Consider the following 23,336-nt stretch of genomic DNA (forward strand, 5'->3'; position numbering starts at 1 on the left):
CAACCAGTTGCAAGAAGACTTTTACTAAAGTGTCCATCTGACCAGTGGCAACTGTACCTAAATGAGATGTTGCTTGTGGCCTCTGTTAGAGTGAGTACTGACCCCTAAATGGTGTCCCTGGGGTCCTGGAACCATTTGCTGTGTCTAACTAGACTCCTTCAATTTCTTTAAAGCTGAGAGACTTTGAAAACATCTTACTTCCAGGCATGGAGCACAAGGAACAACCACCTAAGCCGATCAGGCTCAGTTGTGACTTCAATGGGCTGAAGAAGCAGGTTTCTGCTGCTTGGAGCTTCTCCGCAGTAATAATTCCATTTCAGAAGGCCCTCAGCGAGAAGGTATCTGGTCTCATGGAACTCATTGCTGGATACAATGTGCAGCCTTGTGTTGCTGGAGAATTCTGAACTCCCAAAAAGAGACTAAGACTGAACATAGAAATCTTAACCGGACGAAGGACGAAACCCATTGCGGTGCCTTGGAAAAAGGCACTGCAATGGGAACGCTACAAACTTTTCCTGCACGGCATGGACTCTAAAGACCATGACGTGCAGGAACTGGTGTGCATGAACACCGGGGGGCACATGTTGTGCCCCCTGCCTGCATCCACATGCGGACGACGCACAGGGAGCCCTTTAGATCCCCTTCATTTCCTCTCCTGCACAGTTTTCATGGTGGTGGAACTGCCATGAAAACCGTGGTGGAGACTAACCTCGTAATATGCTTTGCGGGACCACGGCAATCCCGCCAAGCATATAGGGGCCTCAGGCAATTCCATGGTGGTGTTGGCTGTCCCAGGAAAGTCTTACTGCCCAAATCCCGACGGCCCAACTCATAATGGGGCCGTTGGACTGCTGGTGCGGCAGTGGCCTCGGACCACAAGACTCTTAATCAGGGCCCAAGTCTGAATGTAGTAATCTTCACTGCAACTTCATCCAGACCCTCCCAGACGTCTCCTCCATGGACACAAACAAACTGCAGACTTGCTTCGCTGATTGTCACCTTCTCAGAGCATTTTTCCTGAAATTTCTTTTTAGTCCAAAGGTAAAAGCTGATCATGCCCAATCCACTTTTTGTATCCGACCACGCTACATCGCGGTCAGCCATATTTTCAACATTGACCTGGTCTCGAGGGATTAAATGTCTGCAGTTGGCTCTTTGATCTTACAGGTGCTAGTTTTTACCCTAAACTATACAAATGTATAACTCTGGTTCTACTAATTGGAATTTTTTTGTTTATGTGTCAAATAATTTACTACGGTATTCTCTATATTCCTAAATTGGTGTCGAATTTTTCTTGTGCTGTATTTTCACTTGATTAATGTTTGTGTGCTGCATAAATACTTTAGACATTGACTCTAAGTTAAGTCTCACTGTTTTTTCATGCCAAGCTACCAAAAGGCTAAGCACATGTTAATTTAGTGACATTTGTGGTTCACTCTGAAAGGGATTGTGGCTATTGCATGAGCAGGTTTAACAACCCACTCAATCAACAACTCAATTTATCACAATATTGTATTATGTTTTTGGTCATGTCATAGAAAATAACTACCAGAGCCTTCATTATGTAAAGGCTGCACTGTCTCACTCTGCACCCCGCACACTCTTAAATGGGTGCACCGGCAGCAGACCGGATGAGTGCACCCTATTACAATAAACATGAAGGGGTTCATGAATCCAGCTAGCCGCCATTTAAGGGGTGCACAGCCAATACATTTTCTGACAGCTTCTTTGCCTTTGCACTCTCACTGTAATACTGTTTGGGTGCAAAAACAAAGTGTTTCTTCTTGTGCATGGAGCCATGACCCCATTCAAATGAGGGAACACTCCCTTGAGATGGCACCTGTGCACATGTAGCACTACCACGATCTGCATTAACGATGGGACTGGGCAAATGTTTAGAGCACGATCTGTCATATCAAAATGCCCTAGGGTTGCAGTAAGCAGATGCACATGCATGTTGCACCCAAGGGGCGCATAATGTTATACAGCTCCTGAGCTTCTGAATTCTCAATAATGCTGCACATACAATGCATCTCATTTTTTTTGCAAAGCTATTCCTGTTAGTAAAATCTTATAGTCTTATGAAATGTCTGGTAATTCTCCTTTGTCTCTGTTTTTCTCATTGTGGCAGTTTCACAATGGGCTTTAGATGGATGTATGACGTTACAACGCATACTTTTACCACGCCTACCATTACCACGCATTTTTTACAACGCAGGATCCATGACAACGCATACCATTACCACGCATGTATTTACAACGCATATACCTTTACAACGCATACAATTACAACGTAAGTATTGGTAAGTATATAATATTTTTTAATATTTATTTTAATTAAAATTAATATAATGTAATTTAATTTAATTTAATTAATTTAATTTAATTAATTTAATTTAATTTAATTTAATGTTATTTAATTTAATTACATTTAATTTAATCAATTTAATTTAATGTAATTTAAATTTAAACCCCAAACTGACCTTGAACCCAAAAAAATACCCCTTTACCCAAAAACCCCAAACTGACCCTGAACCCAAAAAAATACCCTTTTACCCAAAAACCCAAAACTGACCCTGAACCCTAAAAATACCCCTTTACCCAAAAACCCAAAACTGACCCTGAACCCTAAAAATACCCCTTTACCCAAAAACTAAAAACTGACCCTGAACCCTAAAAATACCCCTTTACCCAAAAACTGAAAACTGACCCTGAACCCTAAAAATACCCCTTTACCCAAAAACTGAAAACTGACCCTGAACCCTAAAAATACCCCTTTACCCAAAAACTGAAAACTGACCCTGAACCCTAAAAATACCCCTTTACCCAAAAACCCAAAACTGACCCTGAACCCTAAAAATACCCCTTTACCCAAAAACCCAAAACTGACCCTGAACCCAAAAAATACCCCTTTACCCAAAAACTGAAAACTGACCCTGAACCCTAAAAATACCCCTTTACCCAAAAACTGAAAACTGACCCTGAACCCTAAAAATACCCCTTTACCCAAAAACTGAAAACTGACCCTAAACCCTAAAAATACCCCTTTACCCAAAAACTGAAAACTGACCCTAAACCTTAAAAATACCCCTTTACCCTAAAACTGAAAACTGACCCTAAACCCTAAAAATACCCCTTTACCCAAAAACTGAATACTGACCCTGAACCCTAAAAATACCCCTTTACCCAAAAACTGAAAACTGACCCTAAACCCTAAAAATACCCCTTTACCCAAAAACTGAAAACTGACCCTAAACCTTAAAAATACCCCTTTACCCAAAAACCCAAAACTGAACCTGAACCCAAAAAATACCCCTTTACAAAAAAAACCAAATAATATTTTTAATAAAATAATATACTTACCAATACTTACGTTGTAATGGTTTGCGTTGTAAAAGTACCTGCGTTGTAAATACATGCGTGGTAATGGTATGCGTTGTCATGGATCCTGCGTTGTAAAAAATGCGTGGTAATGGTAGGTCGTGGTAAAAGTTGCGTTGTAGAGGTTGTATACCGCTTTAGATCAATGGATAGAAACATAATTCAAGTTGACACAGCACTGAACATCAGGGGCTCGCACTCCACTTGCAATCTGGTGGGGCCACCTCCCTTACCTCAAAGCTGCTCAACAGTACTTCCAGTCTTACATTTTCAAAGCTAATTGTCACAAATAATAGAAACAACAATTTCTGCGTGGAATGCAAACAGTTTTAGTGAACTAAAACAGTACTTAACAGAAGCAAAGGGAATAGAGTAGAGCAAGGTCATCTTAGGGGAAATAAAAGAATATAAGGGCCCAAACAAAACCCAAATACAAAAATACACTCAGCCATAGCCTTCAGCCTTTGCAAATGTATCTGAGTTTTTGTTTAGTAGCACTGTTTGGCTTCTGTGCATCCACTGGAGGACCAGATGTTGACTGGCTCGATGGCAGGTTATCTTGGATTTGCAGCTATATTCCATGCATAAACACATAAAATCAAATATCAGAGAGTCTGCATCTTCACAACATAGTTTACAACCGGTGCAGTCTGCAAGGACATCGATTATTTGCACAAGCTCCTGCAGTGTCCCTCTTACGAGGATCATTTTATGTTGATTCATATCAAAGCTGGAGTCCTCAGTCTCCAGAACTGTGTTGGCAGTCGAGGTTAAATTGTGACCCATGAAAGTACCACCACTGCATTTGTGAAGTACCACCACTGCATTTGTGAGCTCTCCTTTCAGTCAAATTGATGATTTAGACAAGTCACCAAATAACATGTTCTTACACGCAACTACTGGTAAAACCATTTGTCCTGACCTGGAGGTAGTTTTGGGTGCCATTGACTGAAGGCAATTCGTGTGTCAGAACTGTGGACCGCTTATTGCGAAAGGAGGACATTGAACAGCGGAAGGAACCTGTCACCGATGAAGGAATTTCATGTTTGGAGTTCATTTTGGCCCTGCCACAATACCGCTGCAGACCCTTGCGGAAGTGGATCGTAAACAGGCCGTAGGTGATGGGGTCCAGGCATGCATTGAAAAGTCCAAAAATGAACAGAATGTGGGTTAAGGACTGTGAGACCTTCCCCTCCATGGTGTCTGGATAGAACCAGTACCAGAGCCCGAGGAGATAGTAGGGGGTCCAACAGATGATGAAGGAGCTCACAATCACAATGCTCATCTTCAAGGTCCTCATACGAGCCTTTGGGATGTTATTCTTTGAACGGCGGAGATAAACCTCCTTCGAGGAAACTGAAAGACAGGTAAAAAAAGAAACTGTAGTCCCAACACACCACAAATAAACCATTTAAATGTCATTAATGGTTAAGATTCAATCAATACTGAATAGACAAGATCAACAGTGCTTTTTTCTTTTAATGTAAGTAATAATATTCAATTTGTATTACATGGGTTATTGAATAGACAACTCTTGCCCATTCAACAAAATGTATGTTTTTACTGAAATGTCATCTGTTCTCACACCTATCATAAAAGTAATATATATAAGAAAAAAGTAACTTACCTGTAACAATAGTTTTGCACCTTAAAGCTGTTTCGGATTTGCACGGTGTGCAAGTTCACCGTCATTTTAGGAAAAACTTACTAGCAGAGCGTTTTTACCATAGGCATTACCAAAATACTCATAAAGACACGGACCTGACTTCCACAATGCCCCACACCTTAAACACCATCTTCACATTTTTTCATCCACCTGGTTGGGAAGCACGAGTATGTGTTTGTGTAACATTGACCACCAAAGTTATTGAATTTTTGCCTTCTATTCATTTTCTGATGTTGAGCGTGCCCATTTTGCCAAAATGTTTCCATGGATAGACGTACACCCGGGGGGTCATGGCTAGACGCTTATGTAGCTGGAAGCGGTCTGCGGAGCTCTGCCCCGAGAATCCCCCATCCAGCAAAATCCTGTGCCCCAGTCCCACTCAAAACTGGCTGGAGCGGCGGGGAGACATCCTGGAGCAATTCCCCACCAAAACCGGGGGGGCCATGTTCTGCGGACAAGTCAGGATCAGCGAAATACAGCTACGAGACACTGTGAACAAAATGGCGTCCACCCAACAACCGAATGCTGAAGCTGATCAGTTACCAGCAGAGCAGTGCAGGAGACGGGTGACCAGTGGCTCCACCCCAGGAGACCAGCTGCAGATTCTGGAAATAGCTGTTGTGCCTGACGGAGCGGTGCAGGTGGGGCCTGGAGGTGGAGGAGAGAGGCCCTGATACAGGAGGCACGGCCACAGGGGGCCGAGACGACGTTGTAACTTCGGAAAAGAAGGAAGGCTGCAGGGGAAGCCTAGAACAACTGCGCTCTCGAGTGGTGGCTGCTAGGGGGCTACGGGTCCTCCCGCAGCTGATAGGAGTGGGAAGTGCCTATAAGACTGCAGTAGGGATGAATTGCTGTGGAACGGCCCCAGACAGAGAAGCACCGCAGATGGGGCAGGGACGGCCGTGAGCAGTGACTAGACAGTCAATGTAGCGAGAACCGAATGGGCTGTAAGGAGCGCAGCACCTGACTGGTGCGGCGGCAGAGACACTTCGCCTAAACGGGCCAGCAGTGGTGGAGTCGAGAGCGGTAGGTAAAGCGCACACAACAGATAACAATAGATAAAGGCACAAGTAGAAGGTGGACTGCACGCCTGTGAACATCCCATGACCACCAGGAGATCGTGGAGAGAGGCCTGCAGGAGCCACGGTGGGGGCAGCTCAGCACCTGGATCATTGATGCAGGAGTGAGAAGAGGATCCTGGGGAATCAGCGTGGATGGTAAACGGAAGGAGCACCCTCTGTACGGCGGCTGCACCGATTAAAGGGGGACCAGAGGACAGCACCATGAGCCCTGTGACTGTCTCTTCAGGCTTCAAGTACATGGGGCAGTGAAAGGGGCGAGTGGTGAGAGGGCTCCCTGTGAACACATAGAGCAGCCCGGGAACAAGGAAGATAGAGGAGTCCCCTGCGGATGCCATACCAACCAAAGAACAGGTGACGGCTTGTGGAGTAGAATCAGGTGGATTAGACCGCAGAGTGCTCATGGAGCACTCATGGAGCACTCTGAGTGCCAATGGCGGGAGACACGCCGATCACTGAGGGGGAAAGTGGGCAGACGGAGAGGTGGCCTGTAGTTCTGCCCTGAGCTTCCAGGCATTCTGTGAAGCTCCCAACAACAAAGATACTTCCAGGGCACTAAGGTCAGTGGTTGAAGGTTGGCTGAGTAAGCGGAGCAAGTCCATTAATCACGATCGGCAGAGCGGGCCACTGGGTGTCGTGCCTCACCGAGGAGAAGGGAACGGAGAGCAGTGACGGACCATCGCCTACCCCCCCATTTGGCGCTCAACCCGCCAAAGAGGAGTGGCTGCCTGCGAATATGAGGAAGGTACCAAAACGAAGGGGACACAGTAGCCTTATCATTAGAGGGGGAAGTGCCCAGACAGATGAAGACGAGGACAGTACGGAGCTGGTGAAGGATGCTCCTATCACACGACCTATGCTGACAGATATCATGCAGGCCATCAAAGCCTCCCACTAAGCACTAGAAACAAAAATCAACGCCATTGGTACGGACTTAAATCTTTTGAAAGATGACCACTGTAGTTTAGCAGAGAGGGTAACCAATAGTGAACGGACAATTTCTGATTTTCCCACAGAGGTAATGGAACTGCGGAAATCCCTCAAAGACATTTAAACCAAGGTATGGACCCTGGAGGTGAGGGCAGAAGACAACGAGGGGAGGTCTTGTAGGAATAACCTGCACATAGTGGGAATTCCAGTGAGGGAAGAAAGAAATGATATGGTGCAGTTTCTGGAAGACTGGTTGCCAACAGAAGTGGCCCCAGAGGTGCGCTCACCATTTATGCACTGGAGCGGATGCACTGGGTCCCAACCAGGCACCCCAGACCAGGAGCTCTACCGCCACCTATAGTGGCATGGCTGCTTCACTTCAGAGACCATGATCACATCCTCAAGCAAGCCCGCCAGGAAAATAATCTACAAGTTGGAAACAATAAAGTAATGGTGTTCCCTGAATTCACTAGGGAAGTGCAGAGGCAGAGATCCTCATACCTGGTGTTTATAAAGAAGTTACAACAGCTACACATTCCATATGCAATGTTGTTCCCGGCTGAGGGTGGTCGGCCAGACAGGGATGCAGTTCTTTCAGATCTCGCAGGAGGCTTGGGAGTGGCTGGACTCTGGCCCGGGGCGCGACACACGAGGGAACTCCCCAGGGTCAATAACGAAGAAGGCAGAGGGGGTTCTGGGTAAATCTGGAGCGCCCTCCTCAACAGAAATTAGGGAAGAATGACACAAAGCACTCAAGGCAGTAGCGGCGCTCAGTCAGGCGGGATCCAGCTCCAGGTCAAATCAGAGCAACCAAGAGATGGAACGGTCGGATTGCTCACAGGCAACCAGTGCAGCTGAAGATTCAGAGACAGACCTACCAAAGATAACGCCCAAATCTGTTGATGACATCATATAAGCGAGGGTTGTGGAGGTGGAAGGGACACTGATTCTAGCAGGCTATACCCTTTCAGTGCAGAGGTGGGGAAAGGAAGGGGGCTCCCCGGAGGCTATGTGGTGTACTGAGTGGGACACTGGGGCTGAAGATCTGCAAATAGTGATGGGGGGACCCGGTTGATGGGGCTCCTGGGTCTGGTTGGCAGTCTTCACAACCCCAAAGTTAGAAGAGACCTTTTCTTGTTTCAAGTTTGGATGGGAGCTGGACTACCTTCACCTGTCCTGGAGAGGGGAGTTTGTTTGTTTCAGGAGTTGAATTTAGGGTCCAGGCGGGTCTTGGGTTAGAAAGTTGCTGGAGAGTCATTAGAACCAGCCCGATGGTACCCACCATAGACCTTAAGTGCATCTCATGGAATGTATGAGGGATGCACACCATGACAAAGCACCACAAGATACATGCATACCTAGTACGCAGAGGAGCTCAAATTGCAATGTTGCAGGAGACACATATAATTGCGAAAGAAGGGGCTGCATTACAACATAGATGGTGGGGACAAGTGTACTACACAAATTATTCTGTGTTTGCTATGGGAGCACTGGTGTGGGTGAGAGCAGGTGTCCCATTCCAGTGCACTAAGCAAATAATTGACCCAGAGGGGCGATACGTAGTCCTAATGGGCAAGATTGATGGGAAAGATGTGGCGATTGGTAGTGAGTAAGGGCCAAACACAGACCAAATTTCATTCCTGGCACTCCACTCTAGAATATTGGCACAGGTCCTGACTGGCTCAGTGATACTGGGAGGTGACTATAATTGTGTTGAGAATGTGGATCTCGACCACTGTCACCCGCCCCTGCTTGACTCACCCATCCGTAGAACTATGAAAGCGCACAGGAACTGGCAGAAACAGTGGGGGCTGATAGACTCTCGGAGGGCACAGCATCCGGAGGACAGAGACTATTCTTTTTTCTCACACTTACCCGAGCTACATGTTAGATTAGACTCTATACTATGCTCCCCATATGTGCATGAATGTGTGCAGACAAGTAAATATTTGGCGAGGACGGTCTCGGACCACAACCCACTTCTGGTTGGGATTGTTTGAACGAGGGGTGAATTGAGCATTCCAACCTAGCGCCACAGACCAGAGGCACTAGAATACCAGGTATATCAAGCAACAATACGCACAGTAATTGGGGAATAATTTAAACAATATGCTGGGACCGCTGCAAACTCCTTGATGGAATGGTGGGCCTTCAAGGTCATGATAAGGGGCATGTGCATCTCTGAGATGGTGGGGGTGAGAAAGATACTCCTGAGGGACACATTGTCAGTGGAACAGCACCTCTGGGAGCGTGAAAGGGAGAGACTGGCGAATAGAGACAAACAAGAGGAATTGTTCCCAAATAAGGAAGCAGTAGCAGAACATGTTGCGCTGTTTCGACTATAAAAATGATATGGCACGTGCTCACGCAGAAAGGGATGAACCTGGGGCACTGCTGGCATGGCTGGTTATCCCAGCAAGTAGGGGGTCGGTTATCCTAGAACTGAGGGATGAGCAGAGAGGGGTCAGATATCAACAGCAGGAAATCACTAGCATATTCCTTAGATATTATACTGACTTATATAAAAGCAAGGTGTCCCCCACGGATGCAGAGATAGATGGTTGGGAAATATTGAATAGCCAACAGTACAAGGGGAAGAGGCAGAAGCACTATGGAGGGAGATAGAGCTTGGGAGGTGAGGAGTGCCATTAAAGCTATGACCAGAAACAAAATGGCTGGGACGGACGGGCTCCCAGTTCAGTTTTACTTCAAGTATGCCGAACTCTTGGGTCCCCGCTTAGTGGAGATGTATAGCCAAGCAAAGCAGATTGGGAAATTACCAGGGTCCACCAGAGATGCAATGATCGCCCCCCTGTTAAAACCAGGGAAGCAGGCGTCTGATAAAACAGTGTACAGACAACTATGTATGCCTTCCGCCTCCTGCCTCCCAGCTGCTCCTGCCTCCCAGCTCCCCTTCAAATGGCACCAGTTGCATGGCCGTGCGCAGCGGGCGCGCCACTGGCACGCCTAAGTCAAGCCTGTCTGCGCCCATCCGTGCCTGGACCGCGCCCACGCCAGAACCCTGGACCCGGCGAACGCCACGACACCAGACTCCACTACGACGCCAGCAGCCTCCACGCACTCAACGCCGGCCGACACCCCACCTGCTTCCAGGCCACCCCGAAACGGACCCACAGACCCTTCTCCTGCCGCACCTGCAGCTTCACCTGTGACAGACCTACCAAACCTCCAAGGACTGGACCCAACCACCTCCTCAACACACGCTCTGCTCGCAAACACGCTGCCGAGCTCTGGGATCTGCTCGACACCTCCGCCCCAGACGTAGCCTTCTTGACCGAAACCTGGTGGAACGACTCCTCGGCGCCCGACATCGCCATAGCCATCCCGGATGGCTACAAGATCACCCACAGGGATCGCGCCAACGGAACCAGAGGAGGAATAGCCATCGTCCACAAGTCCACCCTCAAGGTCGCCACCGACGCAGACGACACCCTCCACACATGCACACCGACATGCACACCGACCCCCAACACCACCCTCAGAGGAACACTCATCTACAGACCCCCCGTACCCTGGGATCAGTTCAGCAACTCCATCGCCGACCTTACCAGCACCCAAGCACTCGCTTCCATGGACTATATCCTCCTCGGGGACCTGAACTTCCACCTCCAGAACAACAACAACGCCAACTTCGTCACCCTGATCGACAACCTCGTCAACCTTGGCCTCAAACAACTCAACACCGTACCCACCCACGCCGCCGGCAACACGCTGACCCCGCCTTCTCCACAGGCACTCACATCACCTTCGACCACACCACCGAACTCCACTGGACTGACCACCGCTGCATTCATTTCACCTTCAATAAACCAACCACGCACCACCGCACCCAACAGCTGCCTCGCCGCTGCTGGAGCAAAGTCACCGAAGACCGGCTGATCACCACCCTTGCCCAGAACCCACCCACCGACCCCACCAACCCAGACACCGCAGTTGGCAACCTCAGACAGTGGATCGACGACTGTGCCAACACCCTCGTCCCGCTCAAGAAACTCTCCAAAAACCAAGCCAGCAAGAGAGCCACCTGGTTCACCGACGATCTCCAGATCTCCAAATGCGCATGCCGGAAACTGGAGAAAATATGGCTCCGTGAACGCACACCGGACAACCACGCAGCCCACAAGGATGCCACCCACAGACATCACCACCTCATCAGATTAGCCAAGAGATCTTTCTTCAAAGATCGCTTGGACAACAATGCACACGACAGCAAAGAGCTCTTCAGCATCGTAAAGGAACTCTCCAACCCCAGCGCAAACGACATCCAGCCCTCACAAGAACTGTGAGACTCACTAGCCATCTTCTTCCACTGCAAGTTCTCTGACATCCACGACAGCTTCAACACCACAGCCGCCCGACTATGCCAGACTCCACCTCCCCTGCGAACACCACCAGCACCATCCGCCTGACCTCCTGGTCCAACATCAATGACGACGAGACACGCAAGGTCATGAAATCCATCCACTCAGGATCTCCATCAGACCCGTGCCCACACCACGTATTCAACAAAGCAGACGCAGCCATCTCACCCCAACTACGGAAAGTCATCAACATCTCCTTCAAAAGAGCTACATTCCCGGAAAGCTGGAAGCACGCCGAAATCAACGCCCTCATAAAGAAGCCCAAGGTGGACCCCAAGCACCTCAAGAACTTCAGGCCCATCTCCCTGCTCCCGTTCCCGGGAAAGGTCATCAAGAAATCCGTCATCAGGCAATTGGTCCGCCACCTGGAAGACAACATCATCTTGGACCCGTCCAAGTCCGGTTTCAAACGAAACCACAGCATCGAGGCAGCACTCATCGCCGCCACAAACAACATCAGGCGCCAACTAGACAACGGCCGCGATGGCATGGTGCGATGGCAGACTGTGTCGAAGGCGGCTGACAGGCCGCCTTCGACACAGTCTGCCATCGCACTCTAAAGACATGCCTCTTAGAAGCCGGAATCCAAGAGAAGGCCCTCAACTGGACCACATCCTTCTTCTCCGGCAGAACCCAGAGCGTCCGTCTCCCAACCTTCTGATCCGAAGCCACCGACATCATCTGCGGCGTGCCCCAGGGCTTATCCCTCAGCCCGATGCTGTTCAACATGTACATGGCCCCCCTCGCACAAGTGGTCCGCCAGCACGACCTCAACATCATCTCCTACACTGACGACATCCAGCTCATCCTCTCCCTCATCAAGGATCCTCACACTGCCAAAACCAACCTCCACGAGGGAATGAAGGCCATCGCCGACTGGATGAGGAGCAGCCGTCTGAATCTGAACAAGGACAAGACGGAGGTACTCATCCTCGGACCCACCCCCTCAGCCTGGGATGACTCCTGGTGGCCGACCACACTGGGAACAGCACCAACACCCACCGACCATGGACACAACCTAGGATTCATCCTCGACACCTCCCTCTCCATGGCTAAGCAGGTCAGCGCCGTCTCCTCCTCCTGCTACAACACCCTCCACATGCTCCGCAGGATCTACAAGTGGATCCCGACTGAAACAAGAAGAACGGTGACACAGGCCCTCGTTAGCAGCAGACTGGACTACGGTAACCCACTCTACGCAGGAATCCCAGCCAAACACCTACGACGACTACAATGCATCCAAAACGCCTCCGCCCGACTGATCGTCAACGTACCCTGCCGCAGCCACATCACCCCCCACCTGAGAGACCTACACTGGCTTCCCGTCGACAAGAGGATCACCTTCAAGCTCCTCACCCACACACACAAAGCACTCCACAACGCCAGACCAGCCTACCTTAACAGCAGACTCAGCTTCCACACCCCCACCCGCCAGCTCCGCTCCGCCAGGCTCGCCCTCGCAGCTGTCCCTCGCATCCAACCAACGACTTCCGGCGGCAGATCCTTCTCCTACTTCACTGCCTAGACCTGGAACACCCTTCCTCCCCACATACGGCAGACCCAAGACCTACTCGCCTTCAGAAGACTTCTCAAGACCTGGCTCTTTGAGCAGTAGCAGCACCCCCTCCCCTCAGCGCCTTGAGACCCTCACAGTAAGTAGCTCGCTCTACAAGTACTCTGATTGATTGATTGATTGATTGGGCAGACTGTGAGAGGGCAGTAAGGCTATGAATAGCCAGAAAGACTGGAAATGAGAAATCGCTAGAATCAGCTAGAGCGTGGGAAACTTTGGTGGCACTACTGACCCAGAGGCTGAAACAGAGGGAGAACCACAGGGGACATCGCAGGAGCTGGAGACAGGAAATAACCACCTGTAAACTATTATGAGTAGCGGTGAGGAGGTACTGGGTGGAGATGATGGAGACCGCCCAGACACTATGGTATGGGGGCAAGAGCAAAGAATATTGTCACATGATTTCAGATGCATGTAGGGCCACATTAGTGGTATCCGGCACTTGCTGTGTGAGACACGCCTGGCGGGGGAGGAGGGAGTGGGGGAGTTGCTGATCTCCTACAGGAGGCAGGCAAGGCAATGAAGTGATCTAGATCTTGTGTCCCAGGGAAGGCTAATAATAACGAGTGGACTGCTGCGCAGCAGGGGGTAATAACAAAGACGCAGTACTACACAAACTGCGGTTCTATGACAAGAGAACTGTCGGAAGAAGGGATCCAGGGACGCGAGTGAACCTCAACAATACCTGTGTGCTATTGTATTTGGATTGCTGCTTGTAAGATGCCAAGAGTAGTTGTTTAATATCATTTGTTTAAAAACAATGGCTAGACGTACACCTTGGATATACCACAAAAGGTTCTCCAGATCATATTGACAGTACCAAAAGACACATAGCCCTCACCCCATGCCAAGAATAAATTTTGGACTAAGAAAATGTGCAACACGACTCTGACCTGCCTGATTGCAGTCATTGGGGCACTATGGATCCATCATGACAGGAGGTTCATTGCTGGCTAACATATTCCCTGAAGGCCACAGGATGTGAGCTGCCTCCGCCACCATACTGGAGCGCACTTGTGACTTGCTGCAGGCAACATATATCCACATTGCTGGAGGGAGCCATTTGGCATAACCAAAAGCATGGATTGTGGCGAGGTAGAACTGCATGCTGGAATAATTCCAACACCCAACATGCCCTGACCGCTATTCTTATGTGGTATTGTTCAGTCTTGAGATTCCAAAGGGGTCACAATGCAGAAAAATACTCAGCAAGATACTTTAAAGCTGCAGCATTATATCATCTCATGCTACATTTCAACTGAGAACCAGTTGCTGCCAGGAAAATAATGCTTGCTATCCAGAAGCTGCTGATAGCAATTTTGAGTAGGACTCCTTTTTTAGCCTTTGAGTTACACTGTGATTTTTGGATACATACTATCCAATCTCCTATAGTTTGTTTTGCGTACCATCTTCTTCAGCTCTTTCTTCATTTACCATATCCTTCTTATTCTGTGGGTAAGAACATTTTATAGTTTCATTATCACCATCTCATTGTTAGTGCATTTAACTCATGACTGTATGAAGCCTCCCAAAAACCCTTATTCCATCCCCCTCTAAATCCTCAACCCCATACCTACTCACTAAATACATATTACTATTACCTTCTTACTCTTAACTTTAATCTCTTGCTCCTACTCTTAATCCCTTACCTTAAGTATGTTACCTTTGTAATTCAACCCTTACCCTTAAATCCTTACCTTTAATCCTTTACCCTTACCCCTTCACGCTTACCTCTATACCCTTATCCCCATAACTCTTATCCATAATCATTTATCCTTTCTCTTAATCTGTCACTCTTAAGTAGTTTCCCTTAAGCACTTACTCTTAACCCCTCATCTTTACCATTAACCTCTCATCATTAATCCCTTACATTTTATCCTTAGCCCCTAATCCCTTAACACGTTATCCTTTACTTTACCCAATACGTTTAACACCTTACACCCTTATCTTTAACCATTTTCTCTTGATTCCATTACCCATTCTCTTCCACTTAACCTCTTACCCATAATCCCTTACACCTTTATTGCTAACTCTTATACCCTTTCAACCTCATTCTTTACATTTTTGCTCCTCAATCTTTACCCATCATCTTTAACCCCTTACACTTAAACGTATTCATAACCCCTTTCCTCTTTACCTTTAATGCCTTGACCTTTACCCCTCACCCTTATACTTAAACTGATCCCATTACCCATTCTCTTCCACTTAACCTCTTACCCATAATCCCTTACACCTTTATTGCTAACTCTTATACCCTTTCAACCTCATTCTTTACATGTTGGCTTCTCAATCTTTACCCATCATCTTTAACCCCTTACACTTAAACGTATTCATAACCCCTTTCCTCTTTACCTTTAATGCCTTGACCTTTACCCCTCACCCTTATACTTAAACTGTTACCCTTAACCCCTTACCCCAATCCTCTACCCTTATTCATTTGCAGGTAACCTATCCTGTTACCCCTTATTCCTTTTACCTCTACTTCTAATCACTTACCCTCAACAAACTACCCCTTGCCCTTAAACACTTATCCTTACCCTTTCCCCATACCCTTAAAACAATACCCTTAACCCACTAACAATACTCTTAACCATTAGCCCCTTAACCCTAACTCCCAATCTTGCCCTAAAAATCTTACCTATATACATTGTCATTCTATTACTTACAAGGAAATAACAGAAGAAGTATCTAAGAGGAAATCACCGTAATGAAATTGCCTTGATTTTCATGCAAACAAACTGTATGTTTTTGATTGTTTTCCTTGCAGAAATCCATTATTGATGGATCAGGGACAGATTCTAAAACTTCAATTTTGTTTAGATACCTTTATTTTGCTGGGAATTACTCATTTTTTTAAAGAAAAATCCATTTGGCTCATTGTCAAGTGAAGGAGCATCTAAAACTACTTGCTGCACTGTGGCTGGCACATCACTTAGCAGTTCCACTTGAACGCTATCCACTTGAAGACTCCATACACCATACTCCATAACAGTAGCTACTATATACCCTTACCATAGAGTACCTGGCTACTGTATACCCTTAACAAAGAGTACCCCGAACACGTCTGCCATTTCAATCACATCTTCTTCATTTCATGATGAAATCAACATGCTTCTCAAATGATCAATATAATGTCACAATTATGATAGTCAATCTGTGGGGTAATTCACTTGCCTGATCATATCTTAATCTGTGCAAAAAAGAATCTATGAGACTGTGAGTAATTCCTTTGAGAGTTCAAGGGCATGTTGAACCTTAGGTGCGTGCAATAGTTTAAGGGGTTGAATTGCTACAAATACAACAAGGCAACCATAACTTCTTTTCAATTATCAATTATCACCCACTGATCAAAAGAGTCGCACCTACTGCTGTTTCAAAGTGGATCGTGGTATGACCTACAAGATGCTATCATTCAAGTGGTATTAACACCATGATAGGCTTGGTAGACCTAACCTTACAAATAAAACATGGCCTGCATGGAAGATGTTGTGACTGTAAAAGAACTAATAGCATGTGATCTCAAAGATCATGATCTTCAACCTGCACATCTGTGGCCGACAAATTTCCAAAACAAATAATACTTACAGTCTGAAAATCATGACCCTTTCTACTAAGATAAACAAAATGTACGCCATAATGAAGGTGTGTGTATATACTCTGAAGTTAAGGGGCATTGTATTCACAATTGCTGTTTGTCAGTTTGAAAAAGCTGAGACACAAAAGAAGGTAGAAGGCTTTAGTATGTAATTCCTAACAACCTAGTGCCTTTTTGTTACAAAATGCCGACAGCCTCAAACTTTCTCCACCCCGTTCACTTGCTGCGAGCATCGTCGTTTCCATCTATCAACATCATTAGCAACTCAGGAGCTGTAATTAACTATATTGACCACTAGTTTGCTCAATGGCATTCTAGTACCATCGTACTGAAGGAACCCCCGCTTTTACCATTAGGTCAGTGGCAGATCTGAACTCATTTTTGGGTGCATTACACATACATGTATAGATCTGCATAAGCGCATTGAAGGCTATCAAACGTATTTGATCTTCTTGACGGGTGACCCTGTACTTAAAACATGTAAATAGCAGTGCCTGCAACAAGACTTCATATGCCATTCACGCGCCCCTGCGAGGCTCTGAAGTTTTTTGTCAGAGGTCTTTAACACATACATAGAGAAAACACTTAGGGAAGGCTTTATCTCCCATGATTTATGCTGTATCAAATGTTGGCAGACTGAAAATTATGAGTCTGTTAAATGACATAGTCATTAAAAACTGTCATCCACTGCACCCTGGTTCATCAACCTGGATTTGAGAGGTCTTCTGATCTAATGTGAGTGAAAGTGGCAGTGAATTTAAAAATGTGTTGGGATCAGATACATACATTGTGAGTACTCTGTGACACCGTCATACCTGTGCAACACCCCAGCTGTATTCTAAACATTTGTGACTCATAATATGACAGGACATATTTGATGTTTATGTCAAAGCATATCTGGATAATAATTCAAATGTTGTACTACAACTTACAGCATATGTACATGAGATCCAGTCTAGAAGTTGTTAGAGATTGGCGGTTGGCATAGTCCATCACAAATGTAGTATTGCAAGTGCATAATAGCCTATGGCTCTTATAATGTGGCAAGCGATCTATCCACCACATTTTAACAAAGTATCCTGCCTGTGAAATAGGAGCTCAGTTTTCATCACCTTTGTGCAAAAATACAGAATTCCTGAGATAAAAATCTAACTGAGCAGCCTTTGTGATAGAACGGGCAAGATTGTTCTCCTGTAAAGAAGTGAAATTGTTTTTCTTTAGGAGTTATTACGAACATTATACACATCACTTTTCCACACTCTTTTCCCCAGACACTGCTCTTACAAACAAAGTTTTCTGTTTCATTTGCTAGCAGTGAAGTGGAAGCATCCATTACGTTCCTCAGAGATGAGTCGGTACTGATTCAGTACTAACATAATCAGAGCCAAGTAAACTCTACATTTTAGAAAAGTACACCTCCAGCCCAGTTACCTGCACTTTCCTTCCGCAATATGATGAACACCTTCACCCCGGAGCAGGTCATTTGAAAACTCACTGTCAAGTCAAATTATATCATCTTCCAGTTGCTGGCTACATAGAATGGATTTTTACAGTTAAAACATAATTTAGAAGCCATGAACCAGTCCATTGAAGTTGTCACCGACTATAAAAAGCTTTATTTTGTAAGGTCGAGCATTCAAGACCTTTTGTATATACCTTAGTATATACTTATATGTCTATGTACTTTGTGGGCTCAGGAGCTAGCTCTAAGACTTGTCTGCTTACGCTTAGGGACTTTTTTTCTGTTCACCTGCCTCTATTTAACTGTCTCGATAGAAAACGACCAGTAGAGGTCAGTAAAATGACAGAATTGCTTTCTGCTTGTTCAAGTGCCTCTATTTAACTGTCTTGATAGAAACCGACCAGTAGAGGTCAGTAAAATACCTAAAGTGCATGCTGCTGAGGGACTTTATTTTTTTTATTTGTCTGGCAACTGTCTCTATTTAACTTTCTTGAAAGAAAACGACAAGCAGAGGTCAGTAAAATACCAGAATCACTTTAGCATTCTCTAAATTCCAGTCCATAGAAAGCGTCTTCATGAGCACCCTTAGACAATACATTTTTTTCAAATCTTGTACTTTCAGTGATATGACTACCGAAGGCCCTGATTTAATATTAAAAACAGAGTTTTGGACTATATCATTTCCCACTGAAAGGCAATGTTTCTCTCCATGTGTTCCCATACCTGTTGTGTCACGCAGTTTGGTGCTTACTTTCCCTCCATGTTAAAGAACAGTAGATGTTTCAGCACCCAGGCTAATGTGCTTCATAGCTAAATACATACGCTCTGATGTGCTTCCCAGCCTCCAGTGTAGACTGAAGCCAAGCACCAAGGCACACAAAGAATTTAGAGCCCATAAATGCCCACATTCAAGTAGTGGCATTTCTATGTGAACTATGAGAAAGCCACCTTTACCACTGCCAAAGGGTCGCCGTTGCACATCCAATGATGTGAAACATCCTGAGGCTGCTCCATTACAATCCACTATTACAGTCTAAAGTGTTTTTAACCATTTCCCCATGTTAGCCTACGGGAAGAGCAAACCTCTTAGGTAGTGAAAACACACATGGGTATTCCTCACTATCTGGGCAGGGACACAAGCGTATCTGCCCTGCCTTTTCCTTCCACACGTTTAACCCCTTAAGATGTACCCTTGGGTACTCAGGTGGGAGTGAAAAATCCTGTCAGGATGACTAGTGACTTAAGCAGGCCAGCCTGAGTAAACGTGCAATTGTGTGCATCAGCCTGCAATGGTAGGCTGGACACGTCTTTAAAAGCACCATCGGGCCAAAGCAAGCAACAGCGTGAAATGGCAGGCTGGACATGTATTTAAGAGCACCATAGGTGTGACGTGCATACCAGCCTGCAGTGTATGGGGACAGTGTGTCCTTCTCATGGTGTCCTCACACACCCGAAGGATGTCATGCTTCATCATTGGGCACTGCTCCACATTGGGCCAGCGCTGCAATGCCCTACTAGTCCTCCGAAGGTCACTTTATCGGAGATCTTTTAAGTAATAAAGCCGTAAGGGTGTGTGCGGGTCTGAGTGGCAGTGGTGTCCTAGTGTGTAGTTAAAAGATGGCTGGAGTTCTGGCTAGTAAATTTTATAGGAAATAGCCCCTCTGCCATCAGTAAAAAGCTAACCCTGGGCGGAGTATGCGGAGTTGTGCTCCACATAGTTCCACAGAGTTTAAAAAAAACTCTGTGGAACTACATTCTGCTCCTCCCCATCCCCCCTCACAAGGGAATCAAAAATAATAAAAAAAGGCATTGTACATCTTGCGCATTCACAAGACACAATATGTATAAGTCTATATGGCGGCGAGGATAGTTTCAACCGGCATACCGCTGCCTGAAAAGTTGGCGTCAAATGTATCCACATCACTTCTGAAGGGTCATTCATCATTCTAGTTAATGTCCTGTGGATCGTCTGGCTTTTTCACACAACATTAGACCGGAAGGTTGACCTTCACACCTATTTCTCAGTACTATTGAATTGAAGGGCATGTTGTCTGTGTAGTCAGTCCCATTTCCCTATGATTGTTGTGAAAAGGTGTTCACTATTGTAACTAAGAAATGTTTGTTACATGAAAAACACTGTAAACTTCAAGGTACATTGTGTTTTTTACTGAATAATTTTATGCTTATTTTTGTACTCTGTGCAAATGATTTTGCCAATATAAATGTATTTGTTGTATACATATACTCGTGTTTAAAAATTTCTTTGAAGATTTGTACATATGGAAATAACTGAAACTATATTAGAACACATCTAATCATATGCTACTTGACAGAGCTTGTTAAGATTTGAATGCAGAAATTAATATGAATTTATAGCTGAATTAATCCCTTGTAGGTATTTGTACCTGATAATACTTCACTACACTAGCACTCACTGCACTTTTATATTGGTCCTGAAGAAGGGCAAGGGATCTCCTCCTGAGACCACGAACTGCACAAAACATGTTGACCTTCAACATTCCCATTATGGGTATGCCACTGGTCTAGCTACTGAGGGCTATTGTTACCCTCAGGCAGCACAACCTTCGTTTTTTTTTACTGACGACAGAGGGGTTATACTCTATTAAATTTACTAGTCACCCCCTCCAGCCATCTTTTAACTACACACTAGAACACCACAGCCACTCAAACCCGCACACACCCTTACGGCTTTATCACTTAAAAGATCTCTGATAAAGTGACCCTTCGGGGACCCATAGGGCATTGCAACACCAGCCCGATGAGGAGCACTGACCAATGATGAAGCATAAGAGAAAAGAGTGTGTCCAGATTGTAGAAGTTTGTTTCACTTGTCATTTTTGTCTTTACATTTTTTCGTTTTTAAGTGGAATATAACATTGTGTATGAATGTGTTTTTTTAAATTTGGTGTTCTGTAAATGGAAGGTTTCTTTTCTAAGACATCAAAAAATATGTATTTGCTTCGCTAATCTAAATATTTAAAATAAGCTAAATAAAGCAATAAGAACTAGGGTATTCTCTTTCAAGTGTGCAAACTAGTCCTTCTGGACACACTCTTTTCTCTTGTATTTACAATGGTCCAGTCCAGGTGGTTTTAGGACCAGACCCTTCTTTGTTCTCAACAATGATGAAGCATGACAGCCTTCGGGTGTGTGAGGGCACTAAGACAAAGACACCCTGTCCCCAGACACTATAATTGGAGAACGACTCCAGTCTCCCACATCCTACTCTACTTCTCTCTTAGAGGAACTGTGACTCCCATGAATTATAATTCTAGTTTTCAGGAGCACGAGTCATTGGACCTAGATCCAGCTCCTTGTCCCCATTCCCCCATTTTTTGTGACGTAGTTAGGAGCACCATCTGTGAAAAGTGCCTAACAGCCTGAAATGGCAGGCTGGACACGGGTTTCGGAGCACCATTGGTGCAGCGCGCATACTAGCCTGCAATGGCAGGCTGGACATGTATTCAGGAGCACCATTGGTGCAAAGAGCACAACAGCCTGCAATGACAGGCTGGTCACGTATTTATTTATTTTATTCTTTATTTCGGCCGGTTGGCCATAAAAGACACACATGTATACATACATAAAACAGAGGATCATAGCAATATACGTACATCAATACTTTTAAAAACAATTAATTTTTTAAGATTCAGTACAAAATTAATTTTTCGCCAGCCTCTTTAAAACATATTTCATTTAGTAGCAAAAGATAAGCTTTTGAAGGAGTCCTACTCAAAGCATCTGGCCAGATTTCCTGCGAACAAAATACACAGAATAGAGGAACCTACTAATACTGAATACAATAAACTGGGCAGTGTTAGTTTTTAAGATCCTATATGCTGTAAGACAAGATCTAGTTCCTAGGAGCGCACACATGGGTTTTAGCCATCTTTTTCGGGCTTTCGAATACGCTTTGTATATAAACAACATGTGGACCTCGTTCTCCATACAAAAGGCTGAGCACATAGGACATTTCCCACTTTTGCTGTTCAGACATTCCAATTTTTTCTTTGACCAACGTTCTATATTAAAGTTCAACATAAGATTCCCATACCTAAATTTCAGAAAAAGAGACTTCGCCATAGGGGGCTCTATTTCGTCCAAAAAGGATTCAAAACAGGGTTCATCTTTAAAGGATAAGAAATCTTGTATTAGGGTCCCAGTTCTACTTTCATGTGCAAGCCTATTAGTTATATAAGACCAAAAGGCTTTCTTTACTATGGACTTGGCGTATGGTGGTAAATTCTCTGGATTTTCCCACAACGTATACAAGCCCAGCATTGTGAGCCATTTTCTAATATGCCCAAACCATAGAATGGAGTTAAAAAAGTCCAGATTCAGTAACTCTCGAAGGCCATTCCTGTAATCTAGCAATTCTGGGGTAGACCAAATCCTTATCCAAAACATTAATGGTCTAATGATGGTCAGATAATCAGTTCATTTAAAATTCAGATCTAATTGGAGGGGAATTAGTGGTGTACTAGTGGGAACCCTTACAATTATTCTCATGAATTTGTTATCCAGGCCTTTGAAGCTCTCCCTGGCCCAAGGTCCCCATATCTCAGCCCCATATAGCGCGGCAGATTGAATTTTAAATTTAAAGAGTTCAAGTACAGGGGTTACGCTCTTGCTTGTACTGGCATTCAATTTATTAATTATTGGTTTGACATTGTGGGCGTATGACACCTTGCTTTTCTCAATTTGGGCCTTCCATGTTAGTTTTGAATCGAGTATTACCCCCAGATAGGAAAAATTGTCCACAGTTCCTAAAGTTTGGCCATTCAGGATCAAATTCCCTCTGTCCGGTCTACTAGGATTCAATGCCATACATTTAGTTTTGTCAACGTTTATTTCTAGTCCTTTGGTCACACAGTAGCTGCTAAAGGAATTTAAGAGTGCCTGGAGGCCCTTCTTGGTTTGGGATATTAAGATGGTATCATCCGCGAATGGCAACGCAGGCACCCTCTCTCCATTAAGCTGTGGTGAATCATTGCTACAACCATTCAGGTGATCAGGGACATCATTGACAAATATAGAAAAAAGGGTGGGGGCCAAGACGCATCCTTGCCGGACACCACGCTCGATTGGGATGTTGCGCGTCAGCTCACCATTTGGACCCCATCTAATATTTGCATAGTTTCTAGCGTGCAACTCAATTATTTGTACCAAAAGACTCCCTGGCAGTCCGGCTTCATTTAAGGATCTCCAGAGCAGGTTGCGAGGGACAAGGTCAAATGCCGCTCTCGA

General features: G+C 45.5%; 1 protein-coding gene across 1 annotated transcript in view; it reads right to left on the reverse strand.

The window, feature by feature from the left end:
- Positions 1-3,751: 3,751 nt before the first annotated feature.
- The window catches only part of LOC144824115 (gonadotropin-releasing hormone II receptor-like), a 240,357-nt gene continuing 220,772 nt past the window's right edge, over positions 3,752-23,336 (reverse strand). Inside the window, exon 3 of the mRNA XM_078683227.1 lies at positions 3,752-4,737. Coding sequence (XP_078539353.1) covers positions 4,268-4,737 — 470 coding nt within the window. The 3' untranslated portion in view covers positions 3,752-4,267. The remainder of the gene's footprint in view (positions 4,738-23,336) is intronic.

This window comes from Lissotriton helveticus, chromosome 3_1, assembly GCF_964261635.1.
Source record: "Lissotriton helveticus chromosome 3_1, aLisHel1.1, whole genome shotgun sequence".
In the NCBI taxonomy this organism is placed as follows: Eukaryota; Metazoa; Chordata; class Amphibia; order Caudata; family Salamandridae; genus Lissotriton; species Lissotriton helveticus.